At 43.0% G+C, this 17,823-nt stretch overlaps 1 protein-coding gene across 2 annotated transcripts in view; it reads left to right on the top strand.

Moving 5' to 3' along the window:
- Positions 1–17,823, top strand: part of LOC115848071 (zinc finger protein 264-like) — an 81,555-nt gene that overhangs the window by 31,294 nt on the left and 32,438 nt on the right. The window contains exons 2-3 of one of the 2 annotated variants that reach the window (XM_060289452.2): positions 2,947–3,043; positions 12,592–12,676. In XM_060289452.2, coding sequence (XP_060145435.1) covers positions 3,023–3,043; positions 12,592–12,676 — 106 coding nt within the window. In that variant the 5' untranslated portion in view covers positions 2,947–3,022. Of the gene's footprint in view, positions 1–2,946; positions 3,044–10,509; positions 10,912–12,549; positions 12,677–17,823 lie in introns of those variants that run through there. The other variant, XM_030848387.2, reaches the window with a different exon arrangement.

Genomic DNA, 17,823 nt, shown 5'->3' with positions numbered 1-17,823 from the left:
CTGAACAAGCACACTTTTGAGTACTATTGCATTTACACGTCTTGTTTTTCCAATGTTTATTACATATTCTTTTTGAAATTGCTTTTTCATGGTCTTCACTTTTTTTTTTTTTTTTTTGCGGTACGCGGGCCTCTCACTGTTGTGGCCTCTCCCATTGCGGAGCACAGGCTCTGGATGCACAGGCTCAGCGGCCATGGCTCACGGGCCCAGCTGCTCTGCGGCATGAGGGATCTTCCCGGACCGGGGCACGAACCTGTGTCCACTGCATCGGCAGGCGGACTGTCAACTACTGCGCCACCAGGGAAGCCCTTCACTTATCTTTTGAAGTGGTAGCCTTTTCTTATTAAATTAATAACTGGTACCAGGATTAGGGTGAGGCAAGTGAGGCTCTCATTTCCAGGGAGCAATGTTTAAGGGAGGTGCTAAAAATTCTGTGATCAAAGTAGATAACACTTGTGGCACTAATGAACCTATCTACAAAACAGAAGCTCACAGACATAGAGAACAGACTTGTGGTTGCCAAGGGGGAGGGGGGTGGGGGAGGGACGGACTGAGAGTTTGGGGTTGGTAGACGCAAACTATTACGTTTAGAATGGATAAACAAGGTCCTAATGTGTAGCACAGGGAACTATACTGAGTAGCCTGTGTTAAACCATCATGGAAAAGAATGTAAAGAAAAGAATGTATTTATGTGTAAAACTGAGTCACTTTGTTGTTCAGCAGAGATTGGCACAACCTTGTAAGTCAACTCTACTTCAATTAAAAAAACTAATTACAAAAAAATAAAATCAATTGTATGAAAAGAAAAACAGGAAAAGAAAAAAGCAAAAAAATATAAATAATATTTGAATGCAATACTTAAAAAAATTAATTGCAAAAAGCCCATGTTTACAAAATATAAAAATTATAAATAAAAACAGGATCCTATCCTGCACTGGCAGGATTTATGCATGTGAGGGCATACGTGCAATTGCTTTCCCTTGCAATCTTCTCAAGGTCATTGATCAGTCCTGAGGGAAGTTGACAAGATTGTTCAATTGTTTATAGCTGTCTTCCACAGCACTGCAGAATAAAAGAGAAATTTTAATTTATTACCCATATAAACTTGTGTGACTCAGGAGACGTCAAAGTGTCAGGTGACACTACCAAGGAGGCCCAATACTTTAAGCAGCACTTTTGTTCCACAAGGGCGATGATGCACTTAAGAGATGAAAACATGACCATGGAAAATAATGTAAAGAAGCTGATGAGAATTCCCTGGCGGTCCAGTGGTTAGGACTCTGCGCTTTCACTTCCAGGGCCTGGGTTTGATCCCTGGTCAGGGAACTAAGATCCTCAGCAAGCCTCAGCGCTGTGGCCAAGGAAAAAAAAACAAAAATTGAGTCCCTTATAGAGCCACCTAAGCCATCTAGTAAGTAGAGAAAACCACTTAGAGAGCTAAAGCAATCTCCTTGAGTGGTGTAAGCTAATAACTGCTTCTAGGCATGAGACTCTGCCATGAATATTTTCTCATATATTTCCTCTTAACTAACTGTCATTTACAAGTATGCAGCATTGAGGACCCACTCAGGCACAAACTCCTCCTCAAGATGCCTCCATAAGAATGTAAGCCAATTCCTCATAATAAATCTCTTTCTATCTATATATCTTTTCTGTTTGTTCTGTTTCTCTGAAGACCCCTGATTAACACAGATTTGGGAACCAAGAGTGGTTCTACAGGAAGAGAATTTAAGGATGAGTTTTCTGAATTGGTTCTTGGGTTTCTAGAATTGGCTCTCTAATCACATTAGATTTAAAGATGATGATGGCTCTCTTTCTAGTAGTAAAGAGAGCACTGAGAGTAAATACATTGTGTGGGGTGTTTATAGACAAAGTGTCTCTGAGGGGATTCAGGATAGACGAGAACAGTATACTGGCCCTAGATAGTTAAGGTGTATATCAAAGGAATAATTTCAAGAAGCCCAGACTCCTGTGTCTTCCCATATGTAAAAATGCACTAAGTTCATTACCTTGAGATGTCTGGTATTTTTTAAAAATTATTTACTTATTTATTTATTTGGCTGTATTGGGTGTTAGTTGCAGCGCTCAGGCTCTTCTCTAGTTGTGGTGAGGGCTCCAGAGCGTGCAGGCTTCGTTGCTCCGCAGCATGTGGGATCTTCCCGAACCAGGGCTCGAACCCGTGTCCCCTGCACTGGCAGGTGGATTCTTAACCACTGTGCCACCAGGGAAGCCCCCTCTGGTATTCTTTAATTAACAGTAATCTTTTGAGGTTCAACTACCTGGATTTTTGTTTTGTTTTGTTTTTTGCAAAAAATTCTACATATCCTGTCTCCTCAGTTACCTCTCAGAACAGTATCTCAGCGCTGAGAGGCTGTATCCCTGACATAAGTCCTCAGTAAATTCTCAGAATAAAAAACAATTCCCAACTTTTTTTTAAATTTAATTTTATTTATTTTTTTATACAACATGTTCTTATTAGTCATCCATTTTATACACATCAGTGTATACATGTCAATCCCAATCGCCCAATTCATCACACCACCACCCCACCGCCTGCCGCTTTCCCCCCTTGGTGTCCATACTTTTGTTCTCTACATCTGTGTTTCAATTTCTGCCCTGCAAACCAGTTCATCTGTACCCTTTTTCTAGGTTCCACATATATGCATTAATATACTATATTTGTTTTTCTCTTTCTGACTTACTTCATTTGGTATGACAGTCTCTAGATCCATCCACATCTCTACAAATGACCCAATTTCATTCCTTTTTATGGCTGAGTAATCTTCCATTGTATATATGTACCACATCTTCTTTATCCATCAGTCTGTCGCTGGGCATTTAGGTTGCTTCCATGACCTGGCTATTGTAAATAGTGCTGCAATGAACATTGGGGTGCATGTGTCTTTTTGCAATTCCCAACTTTTAAGTTGTACTTTTTTTTTTCAGTCGACAGTTTTGACTACCAATGAAGTGACCCACAGCAGACACCTTTCCTGGTTCTCAGGTCTCCCCTTCTTGAGTGATGAAGCTAAGTTTTGTTGGGGTGTGTTAAACTCCTCTCTGGAGTAGATTATCCTGAAACTTAGTTTCAAAAAGAGGTACCTGGGTTATCCTAAGTTGAAAGACTGGGAAGATTTTTGCTCAGTGTAGATATTGAGTGGGTTATCCTAAGTTGAAAGGCTGGGATGATTTTGTTCAGTTTAGACACTGAATAGGTTATCTTAAGTTGAAAGCCTGGGAAGAATTTGCTGGAAAGTCTCCCTAACCTAAAATCTAATTCATCAACTCTTTAAGGGTTTATCAAGGAAAAATACAAATCTTAAAAGTCTTTTCCACAAATAATAAGGCCTTAGTCATCTGAGCAAGCAAATTTAACTTATTCCAACTGTTATTTATAAGCTAGTAAGTTTACGTTGTAATACCTGATTCATAGCTAAGTGTTAAAGTGAAGCTATGAGAACTCTAATTTTGCCTGTTTGTATGTCTGTGTACACATCATACATTTGATATGTCTCTACCTCTGTATAATGTTACCAAAATTTAATTTTTAAAAAAGATGTATTTAATTGACTTAATGGTAAATGCTTACAAATTCAATATTTCTAAATGTAAAAGAAACTGGCCAGAATAAATTTCAGGTTTGTGTGATCTAGGAAATATTCAACATTAAATTAATACCTGGTATTAAAGCTAACTTAAGCTTGTTGGTTTAATCAATATAGATGTCTTACTTTTATTGTACCTAGGTTAACTAAAGGTCAATAAGCTCGTGTTATTTCTGTTGCAGTTTGTCAGCAAGAAAAAGTTAACTTGGTGCGGTGATACTTTCACAAGTTATAAAATAAAGGTAAGTGAGATAAGAGTTTTCAGGTGATCTTTTTAGGAATAATTATGCTTTGGGTATGTCTATCTAAAATAGTTTCTCCAGATTTTTGGTAGCTTGAGTTTTGATAAGTTAAGTTAAATGATGGGATTTCAATGAATATCCAGGTCATTTCAAATAAGATAAAATACTGGAACGTTAATTGCTAAACAGGTGTAAATTTACCTATTTTTGTCTCCTTACATGAGGGAAACTAAAGATGTTTGAATTTATTAGACATGTCTTGTACCACATTGAGGAAAGAAATTATGCTATGAGAAGATATATTTTCCTAGAGGTTATGAAATAGTCCAATCAAGAAATGCCCCTCAATCAATTCCAAGACTTGAGCCAGTTTGTAAGCTCAGAACATCTTGGATGAAGGGGAGGGAGGGTCCCCTTGAGGAAGAACCACAGTACATCACAGAAAATTTATATTGTTACTCTTTCTCCTGGTCTTCTCCAAAGCGACCTTTTACTAGGGTAAGTGTCCATTATGTAAAAGGAAAGAATCAGACCTTTTAAGGACTACTGGACTCTGGCTCTGAACTGACCCTAATTCCAGGAGACCCAAAATCTACTAGTTATGGAGTTCAGGTGATCCATGGAGTACTATCTCAGATCCATCTTATAGTGGGGTCCAGTGGATCCTCAAACATATCCTGTGGTTATTCCCACAGTTCCAGAATGCATAATTAGAATAGACGTACTTAGCAGATGGCAGAATTCCTACATTCCTGACCTGGGGAGTAAGGGCTTTTATGGTGGGAAAGGCCAAGTGGCAGCCATTAGGACTACCTCTACCTAGGAAACTAATTAAAAGACATATTACTTTCCTGGAGAGATTTCAGAGAGTGACATCATCAAGGACTTGAAAGATACAGGGGTGGTGATTCCCACCACATCCCTATTCAGCTCTCCTATTTAGCCTGTGAAGAAGACAGATGGATCTTGGAAAATGTCAGTGGATTAGCATAAGCTTCACCAGGTGGTGACTCCAACTGCACCTGCTGTACCAGATTGGTTTCATTGCTTGAACAAATGTACACATCCCCTATATGTGGAATCTAAAAAACCAAAACAAGGGACTTCCCTGGTGGCACAGTGGTTGGGAATCTGCCTGCCAATGCAGGGGACACGGGTTCAAGCCCTGGTCTGGGAAGATCCCACATGCCGTGGAGCAAGGAAGCCCGTGAACCACAACTAATGAACCTGTGCTCTAGAGCCCGTGAGCCACAACTACTGAAGCCCGCACGCCTACAGCCAGTGCTCTGCAACAAGAGAAGCCACCGCAATGAGAAGCCCACGCACCACAATGAAGAGTAGTCCTTGCTCTCTGCAACTAGAGAAAGCCCACATGCAGCAACAAAGACCCAACGAGCCAAAAATAAATAAATAAATAAATAAATTTATTTTTTAAAAAAACAACCAAGTGAACAAACAGAACTAAACAGAAACAAAGTCATAGATACAGAGAACAAACACTTGGTTGCCAGAACATAGAGGGATGGGGTGGGGGAAATGAGTGAAGTAGGTGAGGGAGGTTAGGAGGTATAAACTTCCAGTTACAAAATAAATGAGTCATATCATTTTGGGTTTTTTTTTTAATTTATTTTTGGCTGCGTTGGGTCTTCGTTGCTGTGCGCGGGCTTTCTCTAGTTGCGGCGAGCAGGGGCTAGTCTTCGTTGTGGTGCGTGTGCTTCTCATTGTGGTGGCTTCTCTTGTTGGGAGCACGGACTCTAAGTGCGTGGGCTTCAGTAGTTGTGGCACGTGGGCTCAGTAGTTGTGGCTCGCAGGCTCTAGAGTGCAGGCTCAGTAGTTGTGGCGCACGGGCCTAGTTGCTCCATGGCATGTGGGATCTTCCCGTACCAGGGCTCGAACCCGTGTCCCCTGCATTGGCAGGTGGATTCTCAACCACTGAGCCACCATGGATGTCCCATCATTTTGGTTTTGTGCCATAAGCACAAAAAAATCTTTTTTCAGTTCAAAAACTCAATTGCAGTGCTTAAAATTATACACATAATTTTTCAAGATTGTGAACCAGGGTTCCACTGTACCTTACTGAAACGTCTATAGTGTGTCTGCTTTGTACTAGACATTGTTTTAAATTTTTGTTATACAGTAGTGAACAAAACAAAGAGCCTTGACCTCACGAACATCAAGAGAGGGAGACAGAAAATAAACAATAATTATAATAAACAAGCAAAGGATATATCAGAAGTTAATCGGTGCTATGACAAAGAAAATGATAAGGAAGAGAACAGTAAGGTGGACGTGGGTGCCAGAGTTGGGGTTATCGGTTTGCAATTTTTATTAGGATAATCAGGGAAGAGCTTATGGAGAAGGTGATACATGACCAAAGTCAATAAGAAGGTGAAAGTGTGAGCCATGTGGAGATGGGAGGGGACAGGGACTGTCCTGGCATAGGATTTAAAGCAAGTGTGTATCCAGCCAGTGCATGGAGCAGGAAACTAATGTGGAGTAAAGAAGAAAGGTGTAAAAGACTGTGAGGACTTTGACTTTGACTCTGGGACGATGAGGCCATTGCAATTGGATTTTGTATAGAAGAAGACATACTCCAAACTTATGTGTGTATTACTTTTCTACTGCTATGTAAAAGCTATCATAAATGTATGGCTTAAAACAACACACACCAATTATTTCATATTTTTAGTGGATTAGGAGTTTGGTCATGGCTTAACTGAGTTGCCTGCCTCAAGATCTTACAAAGTTGTGCTCAAGTCTTCAGTCAGGACTGAAGTCTCAACAGAGACTCTACTGAGGAACAAGATGCTTCAAAACTCATTCAGGTTATTGCTAGAATTTATTTTCTTGTGGTTGTAGGACCGAAGGCTTTAGTTTCTTGTCTGTCGATGAAGGTCACCCTCAGCTTCTAAAAACTGCCTGCAGTTCCTTACTATGTGAGCCTGCCATCATGGTTGCTTGCTTCATCAAGACTGCAAGGGATAGAGAGAATCCAGCAAGATGGGCCTTACCCTGTACACATAATCATGCATAACCTATCACCTTTGGTATATTCTATATGTCTAGAAGCAAGTTACAGGTCTGGCCCACAATCAAGGAGAGAGGTCATACAAAGGCTAGAACACCAATAGGCAGCAATTATGAGGCCCACACTGGTCATCCTAGAGTCTATCTTCCACACAGTTTTAAGAGGCTCACTCAGGTTACTGCAAGAACAGACTGTAGTGGAGTGAGAAGGTGGAGAAAACTCCCACCTCACTTCGCTCTGCCACACCCCACCATACTTTTTGTTTGTAAATGATCTCAAAATTACAGGAAAATTTTAAGAAAAGCACAAAGAGACTCTGTATACCCTTAAAATAGATTTATCAACTAACATTTTGTCACATTTGCTTTATCGTTCTCATTCTCTTTCTCCTTCCCATTATCCATCAATTTATATTTTTCTGAACCTTTTGAGAGCTTTACACTTCATGTCTCTTTCTTCCTAAATACTTGTTTGTATTTTCTGAGAAGAAAGACATTATCTTACACAACTAGAAGAAATTTCCAATATCAGAGAATTTAGCATTAAATCAATAGATACGTATGATTCACATTACATTCATCATATGTAATCCACCATATGTAATAGGATCCATCATAACAATGGATCAATACTGGATTTGATCTGATTAGGCAGAAGCATGTCTTCATCTGGAGATTAAGTCTGGCTTTAGGTAGTATGTATGGGTGCCAAGTTGACAAGGAGTGGAATGTGATGGCTTGTTTTATGTGTAAACTGGACTAGGCTATACTACTCAGTTATTGGATCAAACACTAATCTAGGGTGTTGCTGTGAAGGTATTTTGTAGATGTGCTCAACATCTACAATCAGTTGACTTTAAGCAAAGGATTCTATTTTGATTAAGTGGTTGGGCCTTATCCAATCAGTTAAAAGGCCTTAAGAGGAAAAGTAAGGTTTCCCTGAGGAAGAAATTCAGCCTCAAGACTGCAGCATTAGTTCTGGCTACAGAGTTTCCAGCCTGTCCTCTACCCTATGGATTTTGGACTTGCCAGGCCCCACAACTGCATAAGTCAATTCCTTGAAATAAATCTCATATATATATAATATATTTTATTTATATATTGCATGTACATATATATACACACATAAATGTTTATAAATATGTAAATCCTACTAGTTCTCTGCAGAACTGACTCATATCATACACTCTTCATTCCTTTGACCTAATTAACATCTTGTCACTATACTTCTCTCTCATCTTAAAAAAAATTAAATCCCTTAAGGGCATTTTCTGCACTCTCTGATTCCATTTCTCAATGTGTATGCACACTGAAATCATGAAAAGTGCGTTTTACGGGCTTCCCTGGTGGCGCAGTGGTTGAGAGTCCGCCTGCCGATGCAGGGGACGTGGGTTCGTGCCCCGGTCCGGGAAGATCCCACATGCCGCGGAGCGGCTGGGCCCGTGAGCCATGGCCACTGGGCCTGCGCATCCGGAGCCTGTGCTCCGCAACGGGAGAGGCCACAACAGTGAGAGGCCCGCGTACCGCAAAAAAAAAAAAAAAAAGTGCGTTTTACTCTTTCAGCTCCACACTTATGAAAAAAAATCATCAATGGGGACTTCTAAAATTCCCTAATATATCTCTGGGTGGACATTAGAAGCTCTGACATGAGTTTGTTGGTTTCCTGTCATCAGCCACTTAATGAAGTCAGGCTGGTCCAGTGTTCATGCTCTGATCATTTTCTTCTCCAGACTACACTCATTCCCTTGACAGTCTCATCTAGTCATGACTTGAAATAACAGTGTAAACTAACAACTCTCAAATTTATATATCCAAGCTTGAACTCTCTCCTAATGTTCAGTCATAGGTTGAAATGATTAAGTGACACATACTTTGTAGTCTCATAAACATTTCAAATTGACCATGCTTAAAACTGGAGTCTTGAGTTTCCCTCCAAGTCTCCTCCACATGTGGTTTCCCCATCCCAGGGGATGGAAAATCCATTCCTCAGGTGATCTAGGCCAACTACATATGAAGGAGGCTCTGGGCCAAAGAAGGCTCAGGAGGGTGCAGTAGACAAGTGTGCTGTGTATCAAGATGGGACTTCTGGTTTCCTCCTCAGGAGAATTTTTAAGCTACCTTTTTTTTTTAAAAAGACTTTTAAAAATATTTATTTATTTTATTTTGGCTGCGCCAGGTCTTAGTTGCAGCATGTGGACTCTTAGTTGCAGCATGCATGTAAGATCTAGTTCCCTGACCAGGGACTAAACCCAGGTCCCCTGCATTGGGAGCATGGAGTCTTACCCAGTGGGTAAGTGGGCCCAGTCTTACTCACTGGACCACCAGGGAAGCTACTTTTTAAAAATCTGTTCCCCTAGAATGCTACAAAACCAAACTCGGGTTCATTCACTCCATGCATAGCAAAGCCAATCTATTGACACTGGGTTGTGGTGAAGGAAAGTATAGCATTTATTGCAGGGTGCCAAGCAAGGAGAACAGGCAGTTCATGCTCAAAAAGATCTGAACACCCTAATGGCTTCAGGAAAGGGTTTTTAAAGACTGTTAGGGAGAGGGTCCTAGGATGCAAGATCAGCTCATGGACAATTTTCTGATCGGTTGGTGGTGAGGTAGCAGGGTGGTGTTTCAGGAATCTCACCATCAGTCTTCTGATTCCAACCAGCCTAGCTTCTGATGTGTTTGAGGTCAGCAGTTTCCACCTGGTGGGAGTCTGGGTTCTATAAAAACAACTTAAGAACATGCATCAGACATTGTTAACTGTTTTCCTTAAGGAGAACTATGGTCTTGTGACCCCATCCCAAAGGTTGACTTATTGCTTTAGTTATTATCCCCTTCCCTCCTTGAATGCCTCTTCTTTGTTCCCATTGCTGCCCCTTAAATAATTAACTGTTTGAGCCCACTCTTTGGAACTGAGGGAGGCCTAGTCCGCTAAAGCTTTTTCCACAGACAAGAAGTAGGGGACGCAGAGAGGCTTGGGGGGTAGGGGTGGGAGGAGGCTCCACAGGGCCCTGCTAGGTTTCAAGAAGAGGCTCTTGGGGATTCCCTGGCAGTCCAGTGGTTAGGACTCCGTGCTTTCACTTCTGTGGATCCCGGTTGGGTCCCTGTTTGGGGACCTAAAAAAAAGAAGAGGATCTGGGAAGGCGTAAGGAGGGGAAGGGGGGAAAATCACTATGCGGGCTGCGAGCTTAGTCACAGCCCTACACCCTTTGCACCGCCCTGGGCGACTGTCCCAGCATTCCAAGCCTCAGTTTCCCTGAGGCACAGCATGGACGCTCTCGCCCCCACTGCCTAGTCCTCTTCACTTGAACCCACTGTTAAGAAACAGGTCTGGGCCGGCGCTCAGCTCCTCCTGTGGCTCTTAGGTGGAGGAAGACCCTCCCCTTACCCCTCCCTCCGCCCCACTCCCTCCCCCTCCCTCCGCCCCACTCCCTCCCCCACTCCGCCCCACTCCCTCTCCTCCCTCCGCCCCACTCCCTCCCCTCAGTTAAGGCGCTCCTCACTTCTGCGAATCTAGGGGAGACTACATTACCCAGAGGTGTGCATTGTGCGTCTGAGGAGGTCGCTGGCCAATGACGGCCAGTCGTAGAGGCGTTTCCTGCGGCGCACGTACGTGGGCGGGACTTCCGGTTTCTCTCAGAGGACGCCATTTGCCTCAGCCTTTCGCTTCTGGCTGGCTTTTAGGTGCCGAGAGCTGGCCTGCGTGGTTACTAGGGCATTTCGTGGGGACTGAGCAGGAAAGGGGGATGGGACTTCCTTTCGTGCCTTGGAACGGGCCGTGACTCCCTAAACGGGAGTGTGCACTGGTCGCCCGCCGGGCCATGGCCTCTCCGGGCCTTCAGCACCCGCCCTTCGTCCCCGCAGTTCCCGAGGGCGGCGCCAGGTCTGGTGCGCCTTTTTCTCGGAGAGCGGCTGTCAGCCGAGGTCGCCCGGCCAAGGCGGGGCGGAGGCGAGGAGCAACAGGCTGCCCGGTGCTCGCCTCTCCCAGCGTAGCTGGAACGCAGGGCCCCATCATGGCGGCGGCGCCGACCCACAAGACACAGGTGAGTGGACGCTGGTTGCGAAGCTGCTTCTCTACGAGGGCGGAGACGGTTCCGGAAGGGAGGCATCCCCTGGGTTTGTCTTCGCGGTCGTGTGCTCTGGCGTGTGGAGCTGCTTTGCTACTTAATTTATCCTTGGTCCTAAAAGCTGTTGGGTCTCTGACACATGCTCAGTAAGTTGTGGAAAAATGAGTGATGTATCCTTCAGGGGTTTCCATCATAGTAAATCCCGAACTCCGCCATGTGCTGCAGGGATGTACCCTGCCCCCACCCCGCCCCCGCCTTTCTCCAACCGGTGGCCTTGGGAAATGGAGGGAGAGATAAGCGCATGGACAAAGCCAAGGTATATTGGTTGTTTCACAAGGCCCATGAGGGCCTGTGAGGTTGCCATGGTGCCTCCTAGATGTTAAGACGTGTCTTGGGAGGGCGAGGTCCTGTAGTCTGTTGTCGAATGTTCCACTCACCTTCAGCCAGGTCAGACGTTGTGGCCAGTCTCATGGCCAAAGCCAGTGTTATCTTTAGCCATTTGTGCTCTCTGGTCCTGAAGTATTCCTGGCGTAGGGCTAAGTGCTGTCAGGGTTCAGGAAGGAAGCGGCTAATGGTTCATTGTGGAACCTCCCCGGAGTCTGGGAGACCCAGGAGGGTGTGGGAAGCTGGTCCGGGCCCTGCCATTACCCAGGTAGTTCCACCCCTTCAGGGGTCTCTCCAGGGAGGTCAATGATGAAGGCTCTGCTTCTCTGTGCATGTTCACAGGAATATTTTCAGGCGTGATGAAATGGACTTAACAGCAAAAATTGGTGTAAATGCTTCACAACTTCGTCATTAGGTATTCATTTTGATGATGGAAGCGTGTCGGGTTACTTTATTAGACCGTGTATCAGGGTTAACTGTGTTAAAATCTTGCTCCTCGTTTGTAAGACACAAGACTCTTGGTGGATTTGGTGGAGCTCCCTTAGTCTCGGGTCATCGGCTGGCATGGAGATGTTTACCTCAGGGGCTGTGGGACAATTAATGAAAATCCCCAAGCACACCGAACATTGAATAATTTCTGTCTAAATCTCACAACTGATATTAGTGAAGTGGGAACTATTGTTGTATTGATCCAGAAACCAAGGCTCAGAGAGATGAAGTGATGTCTCCGAGGTAACACAGCTGGTAAGTGTTGGGTTCAAGAGTTTGGATGTTAACAAGAGAGTGAAGAAAGAACTGGGGACTTTTAGTCACTTTAACCAGGAAGTGAAGCCCTCACCATGGGGCAGGCAGCTAGCAGGACCAGGGAGGCTCAGGTACTGTTGTTGTTACCATTATTGATACTGTTATTATCATTATTTATGCATTCCTCTGAGGTCCTACAGCCTCTCCTGTTTGCATCTGACAGCCCACACATCACTTCCATTGTCTTGTGTGACTTTCCATTGTCTTGTGTGACTTTCCATTGTCTTGTGTGACTTTCTTTCTTACACTACTGTATTATGTCCAAAACATTGTCCACTTCCACTTCAGCCCAGCCTAGAGCTTGGCCCTCAGGAGGTGCTAAGTGGTTAGGGTCTTGATCTCTCTGCACCTTTAACAGCCTTCCAGAAACAAGCTCTGATCCCATCCAACAGCCCCAGGGTCAGCACTACTACCTCTATTTGACAGGTGTCTGTGACTTTCGATGATGTGGCCGTGACTTTTACCCAGGAGGAGTGGAGGCAGCTGGACCCAGCTCAGAGGACCCTGTACCAGGAGGTGATGCTGGAAAACTGCAGGCTCTTGGTGTCTCTGGGTAAGGCCTTGCCACTCTGCCATGCAGAGGACCTGCTATCTCCTTGTCAGACATGCTCTGTCTCCATGCCCGGCTGATCAAGAAGCTTACCCTCTCCCCTACAGCTTCAGTCATTTTTGAGATTCATCTTTTCCTGCCTGCTATCTCTGTGTTTCTTTGAGCAAGAAACAGTTCCCCTTTGGCTCCTAAAATGTGGTGGAAGGAAATGGGGGTGTTCTTCAGAACCCAAAGGCAGAATTTCCAGTTGGGCCACATGGGACTGAAATAAGGACTGGGAACCACCAGGAGTATGCCAGCTTCTGGATCTCTTGTCCTGACTTCTCCCTCTAGCTTTTTGCTCATGTCTGTTTTTTCATAATGGCTTTTGTGTCTCAGCAAGTTTGTGGCAGGAGTGGCCACCCCAGTCCCTGCTCTCTGTGGCCCCCAGATGCCTTGTTTTTACTTCATTGCATACTTAACATTGTTTCTTTTTTCTTTTTCTACTGCTGGGCTCTAGGGGGTTGTCCCTGAGGCAGGAGTGGCCACCTGAGCCCATACTTCCCTGAGCCTCTACCCCAGTGCCCAGCACAGACTGGCCTCTGTCTGAGGTTCTTGTTTCACATTCCAGACAGGGAGCTGACTGGGTGGGACTGGTTGGCTCACGTATCCCCTGCAACCCAGTCCACAGGGCTGTGAGTGATGGGATGGTCTCCAGGAAGAGGGTGAGGCAGGTGGGGCCTTGGGAGGTTTTTGCCTTCAGTGCCAACAGGTATTGTTCTAAACCACAGGATCTCGGTTATGGGGCTTTTCTGTTCTCCTGTGCCTTCATGATTGTCTCTTGTTCCCTGAGTCCTGGCCAAGATCCTCTGCTAGTCCAAGAGAGAGAAGCTGAGAGAGTAGTGCTTCTCAGTACTTGGCGGTTTTATCCCCAGGTGACATTTGGAAGTCTGCAGCCACATTTGACTGTCACACCTGGGGTGTGGGTGGTCCCGGCATCTAGCAGGTTAGAGTCCAGAGATGCTGCTTAGTACCTGAGGATGGACAAGACAGCCCCATTCAACAAAGGTTGATCCAGCCCACAAGGGCAAGAGAGCCAAGGTGGAGAAACAGCAGCCTGAGGATAATCACTTAGACCTCTCAGTTTGAGGGAAAGGAGAGCTGTAAATCCAGGGCATAGGGTAAGACATGCCTGTTTTTAGAGAATTGGGATTGTATTCTGTGTTAATGAGAAGAGGTTACACAAAATTAGGAAACGTTTGACATATTTAGATATTTTATAACAAAATTTTAAAAATAAGAAGGCCCATTATCTGACCCTGCTGACCCTTCACTCACCTCCTCACACTTTTCCCTGAGCTCAGTCTGCTCTGGTCATGCCAGCGTCTTGCTGTTTCCTGTGCACATACTTAACATAGTTGCCTTGGGCCTCTCCACTTGCTGTTCTCTGTGCCTGGTGAGTGTGCTTGGGCATTTTGGCTTTTCTTTTCTTTTTTCTGTTTTTTTTTTTTTTTCTTTTTGCGGTACGCGGGCTTCTCACTGTTGTGGCCTTTCCCGTTGCGGAGCACAGGCTCCCGATGTGCAGGCTCAGCGGCCATGGCTTACGGGCCCAGCTGCTCCGCGGCACATGGGATCCTCCCGGACCAGGGTACGAACCTGTGTCCCCTGCATCGGCAGGTGGACTCCCAACCACTGTGCCACCAGGGAAGCCCCTTTTTTCTGAATTTTAAAATTTAATTCTATATATATTTTTTATACAGCAGGTTCTTATTAGTTATCCATTTTATACATATTAATGTATATATGTCAATCTCAATCTCCCAATTCATCACACCACCACCAACGCCCCTGCCCCCTCCCCCCCCGCCGCTTCCCCCCCTTGGTGTCCATACGTTTGTTCTCTACACCTGTGTCTCAGTTTCTGCCCTGCAAACCAGTTCATCTGTACCATTTTTCTAGGTTCCACATGTATACGTTAATATACGATATTTGTTTTTCTCTTTCTGACTTACTTCACTCAGTATGAAAGTCTCTAGATCCCTCCGTGTCTCTGCAAATGACCCAATTTCGTTCCTTTTTATGGCTAAGTAGTATTCCATTGTATATATGTACCACATCTTCTTTATCCATTAGTCTGTCGATGGGCATTTAGGTTGCTTCCATGACCTGGCTATTGTAAATAGTGCTGCAATGAACATTGGGGTGCATGTGTCTTTCTGAATTATGGTTTTCTCTGGGTATATGCCCAGTAGTAGGATTGCTGGGTCATATGGTAATTCTGTTTTTAGTTTTTTAAGGAACCTCTGTACCGTTCTCCATAGTGGCTGTATCAATTTACATTCCCACCAACAGTGCAAGAGGGTTCCCTTTTCTCCACACCCTCTCCAGCACTTGTTTGTAGATTTTCTTATGATGAGCATTCTAACTGGTATGAGGTGATACCTCCTTGTAGTTTTGACTTGCATTTCTCTGATAATTAGTGACGTTGAGTAGCTTTTCATGTGCTTCTTGGCCATCTGTATGTCTTCTTTGGAGAAATGTCTGTTTAGGTCTTCTGCCCATTTTTTGATTGTGTTGTTTGTTTTTTTAACTGTTTTTGAACTGTTTATATATTTTGGAGATTAATCCTTTGTCCATTGATTTGTTTGCAAGTATTTTCTCCCATTCTGAGGGTTGTCTTTTCGTCTGTTTGTAAGTTGCCTTTGCTTTGCAAAAGCTTTTAAGTTTCATTAGGTACCATTTGTTTATTTTTGTTTTTATTTCCATTACTCTAGAAGGTGGATCAAAAAAGATCTTGGTGTGATTTATGTCAAAGAATGTTCTTCCTATGTTTTCCTCTAAGAGTTTTATAATGTCCAGTCTTACATTTAGGTCTCTAATCCATTTTGAGTTTATTTTTGTGTGTGGTGTTAGGGAGTGTTCTAGTTTCATTCTTCTACATGTAGCTGTCCAGTTTTCCCAGCACCACTTACTGAAGACACTGTCTTTTCTCCATTGTATATCCTTGCCTCCTTTGTCATAGATTAGTTGACCATAGGTGGGTTTATCTCTGGGCCTTTCTATCCTGTTCCATTGATCTATTGTTCTGTTTTTGTACCAGTACCATATTGTCTCGATCACTGTAGCTTTGTAGTATAGTCTGAGGTCCAGTATAGTCTGGAGTCTGATTCCTCTAGCTCCGTTTTTTTTCCCCTCAAGACTGCTTTGGCTATTCAGGGTGTTTTGTGTCTCCATACAAATTTTAAGATTTTTTTGTTCTAGTTCTGTAAAAAATGCCATTGGTAATTTGATAGGGATTGCATTTAATCTGTGGATTGCTTTGGGTAGTATAGTCATTTTCACAATATTGATTTTTCCAATCCAAGAACATGGTGTATCTCTCCATTTGTTTGTGTAATCTTTAATTTCCTTCATCAGTGTCTTATAGTTTTCTGCATACAGGTCTTTTGTCTCCCTAGGTAGGTTTATTCCTAGGTATTTTATTCTTTTTGTTGCAGTGGTAAATGGGAGTGTTTCCTTAATTTCTCTTTCAGATTTTTCATCATTAATGTATAGGAATGCAAGAGATTTCTGTGCATTAATTTTGTATCCTGCAACTTTACCAAATTCATTGATTAGCTCTAGTAGTTTTCTGGTGGCATCTTTAGGATTCTCTATGTGTAGTATCATGTCATCTGCAGACAGTGACAGTTTTACTTCTTTTTTTCCAAGTTGTATTCCTTTTGTTTTTCTTCTCTGATTGCCGTGGCTAGGACTTCCAAAATTATATTGAATAGTAGTGGCGAGAGTGGACATCCTTGTCTTGTTCCTGATCTTAGAGGAAATGCTTTCAGTTTTTCACCGTTGAGAATGATGTTTGCTGTTTGTTGTATATGGATTTTATTGAGGTAGGTTCCCTCTATACCCACTTCTGGAGAACTTTTATCATAAATGGATGTTGAATTTTGTCAGAAGCTTTTTCTGCATCTATTGAGATGATCATATGGTTTTTAATCTTCAACTTGTTAACATGGTGTATCACATTGATTGTTTTGCGTATGTTGAAGAATCCTTGCATCCCTGGGATAAATCCCACTTGATCATGGTGTATGATCCTTTTAATGTATTGTTAGATTCTGTTTGCTAGTATTTTGTTGAGGATTTTTACATCTATATTCATCAGTGATATTGGTCTGTAATTTTCTTTTTTTGTGGTATCTTTGTCTGGTTTTGGTATCAGGGTGATGGTGGCCTCATAGAATGAGTTTGGGAGTGTTCCTTCCTCTGCAAGTTTTTGGAAGAGTTTGAGAAGGTTGGGTGTTAGCTCTTCTCTAAATGTTTGATAGAATTTACCTGTGAAGCCATGTGGTCCTGGACTTTTGTTTGTTGGAAGATTTTTAATCACAGTTTCAATTTCATTACTGTGATTGGTCTGTTCATATTTTCTATTTCTTCCTGGTTCAGTCTTGGAAGGTTATACCTTTCTAAGAGTTTGTCCATTTCTTCCAGGTTGTCCATTTTATTGGCATACAGTTGCTTGTAGGTAGTCTCTTAGGATGCTTTGTATTTCTGTGGTGTCTGTTGTAACTTCTTTTTCATTTCTAGTTTTATTGATTTGAGTCCTCTCCCTCTTTTTCTTGATGAGTCTGGCTAATGGTTTATCAATTTTGTTTATCTTCTCAAAGAACCAGCTTTTAGTTTTATTAATCTTTGCTATTGTTTTCTTTTTCATTTTATTCTGCTCTGATCTTTATGATTTCTTTCCTTCTACTAACTTTGGGTTTTGTTCTTCATTCTCTAGTTCCTTTAGGTGAAGTTTAGATTGTTTATTTGAAATTTTTCTTGTTCCTGAGGTAGGCTTGTATTGCTATAAACTTCTCTCTTAGAACTGCTTTTGCTGCATCCCATAGGTTTTGGATTGTCGTGTTTTCGTTGTAAGTTGTTTCTAGGTATTTTTTGAGTTCTTCTTCAATTTCTTCAGTGATCTCTTGGTTATTTAGTAACATGTTGTTTAGCCTCCATGTTTTGTTTTTTTTTTTACGTTTTTTCCCCTGTAATTGAAAATCGCATAGCGTTGTGGTCAGAAAAGATGCTTGATATGATTTAAATTTTCTTGAATTTACTGAGGCTTGATTTGTCACCCAAGATGTGATCTATCCTGGAGAATGTTCCGTGTGCACTTGAGAAGAAAG

Source organism: Globicephala melas, chromosome 19, assembly GCF_963455315.2.
Source record: "Globicephala melas chromosome 19, mGloMel1.2, whole genome shotgun sequence".
Classification (NCBI taxonomy): Eukaryota; Metazoa; Chordata; class Mammalia; order Artiodactyla; family Delphinidae; genus Globicephala; species Globicephala melas.
The sequence above is the reverse complement of the archived record's forward strand: the minus strand, read 5'-3'. Positions and strand labels throughout refer to the sequence as shown.